The following is a 7,798-nucleotide window of genomic DNA, read 5'->3' on the forward strand; positions in this document are numbered from 1 at the left end:
AAAATGTCAGAAAATGAAGGAAAATGGGTTCCCCAAAGCCAAAGATGATGTCTTCAAATGTCTTGTTTTGTCTACAACTCAAATATATTTAGTTTACTGTCACGAAGGAATTAAGAAACAAGAAACATTTTCACATTTAAGAAGCAGGAAGCATATATACAGTAATATGTCTCATTAAAAAAAGGCAATTTGGCCTGTGCCTGTTAATAACACTCCTTAGCAATGTAAAATTAACAAAGAGATTTGAGACTAATCAGATATTTGAACTGGTCTGGAGATGCCTAGCAGAGCTATTGAGATTATCATGTTATACCAATAAAATTCAAAAGTTACCATATAAATCTATATATTAACATCATCATCACATTTAAATCTTATGTGTCTTTACAAGGTCCTTCAAGAAACCAGGAGCTTGAGGGTTGTGGAAGCATAATGGTAAGTTTACTAATTTATTTTTCTCTCTTCATGTGATGCTGTACAAAGACAGATTTCGGTCAGATTTTTCTTTTGGAAAAATGATCATGTTCTGCAGCAGGACTCCAGTGACTGGACTAAACTTAAACCTGAAGTGAACAGTACAGATGCAGATGAGGCTCCAACTTACAGGTAAAATTAACATCATAAATACTGCGTTGCATTGGAAGTATTGTAAAAAGTCTTTCTTGGGTCTTGGGATTTTTTTTTTACACAACAAATGAAAGTAAAGAAGATCTCATATCTAGCATTAATTCCATTGTGCCTCTCACACAGCATTTTTGTGCATATAGAGGAACTAACTTCTTTTCTTTCCCTCGACTCAGCCTTCAGTCTGAAGCAGGAAACTTTGAATGCAGTGTCTCTGGTTTGCGCTGGGTCTGTAAGGAGAAGGTCAGTTTTAAGTACCAGTTTTGCTCTTGGGAGGAACCTATGGAGAGGATGGAAAGGATCAGCTACATGCCTGCAGGTCCATTAATTAACATCACGGCAATCGTTGGGAAATTAGTAGAAGTATACCTGCCACACTGGATCTGCATTGGTAAGCTGACATGAAGAAAACAGTAAAGATAGAATGTATAAACTTTTAGATATATGTTGATTTATACAATAACTAATGCAATCTTTTACTTCTCACTGATTGTGTATGTTTGTTTTGTGCAGACGACGACCCTAAAATATTAGATAAGCTTGCAGTCCTACACATCGATGACTGTGGAGACGTTGTGGAAAAAGTGGCTGAGGTCACATCGTCACATGTCAAGTTATTCGAACCAGTTTTTTCTCCAAGAGCGGTCCTGATGAAAGCTGGCTTTCCTGTGAAAATAAGCTGCGATGTGTTAATATACTATCAACCCAACACACCATTCCTCAAACTCCACGTTTACCTGATCCCACATGATCCTGCTCTGCAACAGGTTATTGAATATCTTATAGTCATGCATAACATATTTAAACTGAAATGGTACCAAAGCCTACAGTGGAGTATTGGGGCCAGTGTTGAAAAAGAAGAAAAGTGAAATCCCAAGAATAATGTCTTAATATATTGTGCGAAAGTTATAAAACGAAAATGTTGATTTATTTATTTATTTATTTTTTTTACAAAATTTTACACAGTTCTTCTTAAATATGTTATTAAACATATTGTGTTTTTTTCTGAATGCACATTAAAACACAGATTACACTGTTTGCAACTGTAACTGTAAGAACGTTGTGCTTATATTGACTCATTGATTTTTTCCCCCAGGCACTGGACAAGAAGAAATTCTCCAAAGGATTTGAACTAATTCAAAAGCCACGCCCAAACAATTACCTGAAAATGCAGCAGGGTTTTAAACTTGCAGCAGACATGGACACAGCCAGAATTCAACCAGAGGTACAATTTGCACTGTCAGTCAGAATTCAATCAGGGTACATGTGGGACTTATGGTCCAGACACTGTAAAATGATAGAAACTGCAGGGTGCCTTGTTGTATTTTAAATGGGTACATATTAAATATGTTTTAGTGTTATTGAGCATTTTAATCATATGCAACTTCCACAAAGGGGGACATTTCAGCCATTCTGCTGCACTCTTTTGACACTTTTGTAGTTTGTCAGGTGGGAGATATTGCAGCTTTTCTAATCATGGTGCCTTGATGATGTGAACACCCCATAAGACACAAAGGGACGCACAAGTGAGAACCACTGACACAGTTAAAGGAAAAAGTTCACGCTGAACTGAAAATTTACCCAATGGCGATGGAAAATCTGGTGGAGTTTCGTAACATTTTTCAAATCAATTTGGGATCTCGAGGCTTCCAGAGACTTAGATTACAGCAGATGAGCTGTATGGAGCCATTTTGTGCTATGTTTTGTTTTTTACATTTTGAAACAAGTCCTCATCTGCTTCAGTCGTTTAGAAGAATGCTGCACTATTTTGCCATGAAACTTTACCTGACTTTTTGTAGACATAAGAGTAGATAATGATAGAATATTAATTTTTAGGTGAATTTTGCCTTTCAGGAAAGTTTCATGTTGGTTCCCTTCAGAAGCTCAGGTGAACTGGCTCAGAACAGTGAGCTCACTCATTGACAGATGAGCGTAACTGAGCCTTAGAGACTTCTGCATTCAGGGTATTAAAAACTATTAATGATTTTGGCCTGTTGTTGTATTCTGTGGGAAAGAAGCTGAACATTCAGGTGCCCATACAGCAGCCAAATAGAAGTGGGCCTGAGCTGCGTAAATCAGTATTTCTAACCAACAATCAAGCTGGTTTGACCAGTGAACTCTTTCTCTTCTGTTTTTGTTGTATATGATTTAACCTGACTAACTCCTCTATCTTTTTAAATATTTTTCACAGAGAATGACCCTCAGATATGATAGTCAAGACCCAAATTTCTATGAAGTGTTCATCAAGAAACCAGACAGAGACTTCCACCTTAGACTCTCACACATACGTAAGGGTGAACCGCAGTTTGAACCGGTATGGACCTGTGAAATCAGAACAGGTTGGTGGTACACAACAACTGCTAGCCCTTATATTTAAAATATATGATCTCAAGAACCTGCCTGCTGGCGCCACAGCATTGCTTCAGACTTCCTTTGTTTTATATAATTTATTTATGATTTATTTCATGTTTATTCTGCCTTTTCTTTCAGATGACTATCAGAGCTCTGCTCATTTAGAAGGTAAGATCCTGGATTATGAGAATAGTATTTACTAAACCTCAGTCAGGCTTCAGTCATAATATGATGTCAAAGGTGTTCAATTTTTTTCAAGTTGCATAGAGTCGATTGTAACTTGATTAATGTTAAAACAAATGAGGTTATTGAACACTGAGCGACTACAAGGGGAAAAAGATTTAATCTCTATCTGGTGCAGTGAACGCATCATGCATTGTGAAATGTCCAGTGTGTAGGATTTAGAAGGATTTATTGGCAGATATGAAATATGATATTCATAAATATCTTTTTATCAAGGTATAATGAGCTTTTTAATCTCCAGAGGGATCGGGTCCTTTTTTAATGACCAGAATGGTCAAACCAAACACTCGCTCTACAGAGGGTCTGTGCGTTTTTCCTGATTTAGCAGCTAAGGGATGGTGTTAAGTTGGTTGCAGTCTACAAACACTGGACCTTTAGATAAATAATGACACTATTATACAGTAATTAATATACAACTATCCCTCGAATGGAAATTTCATGTTGTTGTCATCGTTTCTTCAGCTTAATTAACAGAGCTGAACTATGCTGCGATGTGCAGCAAAGTCCCCAGGATAAAATGTTGGTAGTTAACATTTCTGTACCCACTGATGCGTTCATATTTGTTTGTGTCATAGGCTACTAGTGATGTTACCCGTGACACCTCTGCTTCAGAGCTTGTATTGAAAAAATGAACCAGTCTAAAGCAAAGCTTGTATCGGAGCTTCATTCGCTCTGTGACAATCATGTGATCAGTGATGTCAAAAGCTTTGTTTCACGCACACCTACGTGACTGATTCGAAAAATGATTCAAAGCTCTGGGTTGTCGAGTAGGAGTCGAGACAAGTTGAGAGAGAAAGTTCAGTTCATTGAGAAAGTTGAATGAGTAAAGCTAGTGAATTGTTGTTGTTTGTGGTTGATACAATGCAGCTTGTTGCTAAGTATCAACCACAAACAACAACAGGGCGGTCCGAGATGTGTGAACATTTCAATCTGGTTACTCCGAACAAGGTTATTTGATTTCAGTATAATAATTTGCTTGGTGTAAAGTAATGTAAATAACCGAACAGAGTCACAAACCACAATAATGCCCCCTTCCTGACCTGTCCACAAGCACTATCACTCTCCCAGAATAGACTTTGCCCTATATGCACTGTCAAAGCTCTCCCCACTACATTAAAGTCACTATCATTTCTATAATTTCTGCACTGGCAGTGGCAGATTGTTGAAATGTACGGCACTGCCTATTTCACATTTTGTGAGAAGATACTCATAATTATCATAGAAATGTGTGCAAATGTTCATACCCCCCCTTCATTCATCTCAGATTCATCTACCTCCCCAATGAACAAACACAAGATATGTTCACATGCAGAATACCAACTTTATTATTATTTTTATTATGATTTTGTGAAGAAGGCAATGATTTTCTTGTTTCAATTAATGCAGTGTCCAATGTACGCTTATTTATTTAGTGATTTATTTAATTCATTCCGAACACCCAAAGACAGAATATGAACCCAAAATTAGTTTTGCAGAAAGATATATTGCCAACATTTACTTTGGTGTTTGATTGTGCTATTTTAGTAGTTTGGTTAATCTGCTGTAGTGTTTTTGTGCATAAGGTGTTGAACAAATGTATTATGTAATTGCCATTTCATATGTTGCAGCTGCAGAATCATTAACTGGGCCAGGCTGTGATGCTACAGTGAAAGGTAGGTACGCTGCAAAAATACTGGGGAAAATACTTTGTACTATTTTGTGCAAAATCGATGTGTGTCTGTTTTTATAGTCAAACAGACACGTCTGCAATCGTCCATACCTGGTTCAGGTGACAGTGAGTTGTTTTCTGTTATCCGACCATGAAAACGCTGTATTCAAACCGAACTTTGATTTTGATTTTAACATTTAACAAATTATTATGCAAATTATTTATAACCTGGCCTCAACACGTGTTGAGCTGAAAAGTTTGTTTTGGGAGTTAACTTTAGAGGCTCATCTGAAATGACAGTCACAGATTGATTTAAAAACTGAGAAGTGAGAAGAAAAGTTCTGTTCTGATATAAAATCTGGCAGTGGGTGTCTTATCACAAAAAGTAAAGGGAGATTGATTCGAGGTTATATTTTCTTTGTCAGTTTTGTATTCAAACTCTATGAATCATGACACTTAGAAGTCCTTTATGCAACATGTTTTCTTTCCTCTCTCATCAGACAAACACTCTGTGGATGAACACCTGTCTGAACTGATGCAGAAAGTGAGTGATATCATATCAGTCTGACTTTAAACAACACATTCATTCATTCATTCATTCATTCATTCAGCTTTGATATTATCCACCAATGTCAACGTGAAATCATATCCCTTTGTTTATGTGAATTCTTCAGGGAGCAACAATCACAACAGACGGAGAGAGGCTTTTGAATGTGCTGGCACAGTTGAAACAACAGGAATTCAAAGAATTCAAGTGGTTCCTGCAGGACAGTGACATCCTGACAGGCCTCCCACACATCCCATATCACCGACTGGAGAAGGGAGACATGTTGGACGTGGTGGATCTGATGCTGCACGCCTACAGCCAACAGTCAGTGGAGCTGACCAAGAAGGTTTTTCAGAAAATACACAGAAATGATCTGGTGCAGAAGCTGTAAGACGTCAGCTTTCACTGAATAGATCCTGGCTGGAAATCACCCGCACCTTAAACTGATGAATTATGATGCAAAAAAATAATAATTCTCAGGTTAACAGACCGGAGGCTGTATTCAGGTTTATCACTTCAGTTTTATATTCATGTCAATCAAACTGAATTTCTAAAGTTTTTAAACTTGAATAGTGAAATTATTGTAACTCTCTTTTTAAGCATGAAAACAATGCAGCAGTCAAAATGTGCTGCTAGTATTTTCTTGCAGCACAGTGTGTGAAAGTTGTATAGTCTTGACAAACAATGAAAATAGATTTCAACATGAAGGGGAGGAATGCATGCACATAACAGTATTTCATGTGACATAAAAAAAATGGAACAAATGTATCAGAAAAAAACTAGTGTGTCAGTTACAGAACATCTGGGGCCAAATGTACAAAACTTAAAGTGAAACTCTCGCCAAAAAGCAACCAAGGCTTTATTTGCGATTGAATATGAGTCAAACCTTCATGTAAAAGCATAATTACGACAAAAGAGGCACACAAAGTTTATGAAAAAGAAGGTTTTTGAACTACTCACGTTAGCTGCTGCATCTCCGGCGCACAACTCTGTGTACACAAACAATGCTCTCAATGCTCGTGTTCATGTGTAGAGACCCTGGTGATACTATGAGCAAAGTTTCATGTTGTATCGAGCCTTCTTAGTGTTCTAAAAATAGCGATTTTGATGCCATCGTATCTCTGCCCCTAGCACTCCCGTTCAAAATTAACGTACCCGAAAACCCAACTACAGTAAATCTTAAAAGTGCCTCTTTCTTCGTAATTATGCTTTTACACGAAGGTTTGACTCATATTCAATCGCAAATAAAGCCTTGGTTGCTTTTTGCCGAGAGCTTCACTTTAAATGTATTCAGGTGGAGAAACCTGTGTACAAACAGAACAGGAGACATGCACATGCAGTCTTCTCATGTTCCCACACAAATATTCTTTTACTGAAATTAGTTTTGAGGAGAATTGCAGGAAGCAAAGAAGCATCTGAAGGAGAGGCATAACTTCACAGACTGTGAACATGAAGTAATGATTGATCAAGTTCTGACATCAGTTCAAACTAACAGTATTATTTGGAGCCTTAAGTTACAACATCAGTTTAAATGTTCAAAATAAAATAACATTTATTTATATAAAGTTCATAATCATTAAAATGATCATAATTGAAACTGAAAAACATTTACAGAAGACAGTAAAACAACTCGTCATCTCTGTGTAATCACTGTCACGAAGCTGGCTCAAAGGCTCGCAACAAAGGGAGAAGAGTCCACACACCAGTGTAATGCAGCAAAACATTTATTCAACTAAACATAACACAGCCTAAACTGTGTGAATGTTAGTTATCAAAGGTGTAGAGCAGATGTGTGTGTGAGTGGTAAATAAAGGAACAAACTCAAAACAAACTGAAATGACAGATGATAAGATGGCCACCCTATTTATATCCTCTTGGCTCCACCCTCTCAAGGTGCAGCCAACCAGCTGACGGCCTGGAAGATGCTTGAAAGCTACAGAGAGGTAAAAACATAAGGGAGGGTTGGAGCGAGGCCGTCGCATCACAGTGACGGTTTTCTAAACTATAGATGAAATCCAAACACAATTTAGTGAGAAAAAATTCTGCTCGAAATGAAGTATCACTGAAATTCACACTTTTCTTTTGCTGACTCGCAACATGACACTAACACTAACGGTGTTCACAATGTGTACCAATGTGCACATTCTCACCCTGTGTGGATTTTTATACATTTGGAAATCTGTGTGGAAAGTGGCGTAGGTTCATTTTCTCGTGTGTATAGATGGTTTTTACATTTGGCTGTAGATGTTGTGACACACATGAAGCTGTTCTAATAACGCTGTTTTAAACGTAGCAGTCAAACGGGATGAATTACACGTCTTCTCCTCCTGTGTTTCAGTGTGGAATTGTTTTATCTTTTGATTTCACTTTATTTTTTACTGTAT

At 37.4% G+C, this 7,798-nt stretch overlaps 1 protein-coding gene across 1 annotated transcript in view; it reads left to right on the top strand.

The window, feature by feature from the left end:
* The window catches only part of LOC115568093 (uncharacterized), a 53,821-nt gene extending 47,571 nt beyond the window's left edge, over positions 1 to 6,250 (top strand). The window contains exons 28-38 of the mRNA XM_030395171.1: positions 392 to 435; positions 533 to 606; positions 801 to 1,015; positions 1,138 to 1,391; positions 1,721 to 1,849; positions 2,816 to 2,963; positions 3,115 to 3,144; positions 4,827 to 4,871; positions 4,949 to 4,993; positions 5,368 to 5,411; positions 5,542 to 6,250. Of these exons, the coding sequence (XP_030251031.1) occupies positions 392 to 435; positions 533 to 606; positions 801 to 1,015; positions 1,138 to 1,391; positions 1,721 to 1,849; positions 2,816 to 2,963; positions 3,115 to 3,144; positions 4,827 to 4,871; positions 4,949 to 4,993; positions 5,368 to 5,411; positions 5,542 to 5,805 (1,292 nt within the window). The 3' untranslated portion in view covers positions 5,806 to 6,250. The remainder of the gene's footprint in view (positions 1 to 391; positions 436 to 532; positions 607 to 800; positions 1,016 to 1,137; positions 1,392 to 1,720; positions 1,850 to 2,815; positions 2,964 to 3,114; positions 3,145 to 4,826; positions 4,872 to 4,948; positions 4,994 to 5,367; positions 5,412 to 5,541) is intronic.
* The last annotated feature ends 1,548 nt before the right edge of the window (positions 6,251 to 7,798 follow it).

Source organism: Sparus aurata, chromosome 17, assembly GCF_900880675.1.
Source record: "Sparus aurata chromosome 17, fSpaAur1.1, whole genome shotgun sequence".
Taxonomy (NCBI): domain Eukaryota; kingdom Metazoa; phylum Chordata; class Actinopteri; order Spariformes; family Sparidae; genus Sparus; species Sparus aurata.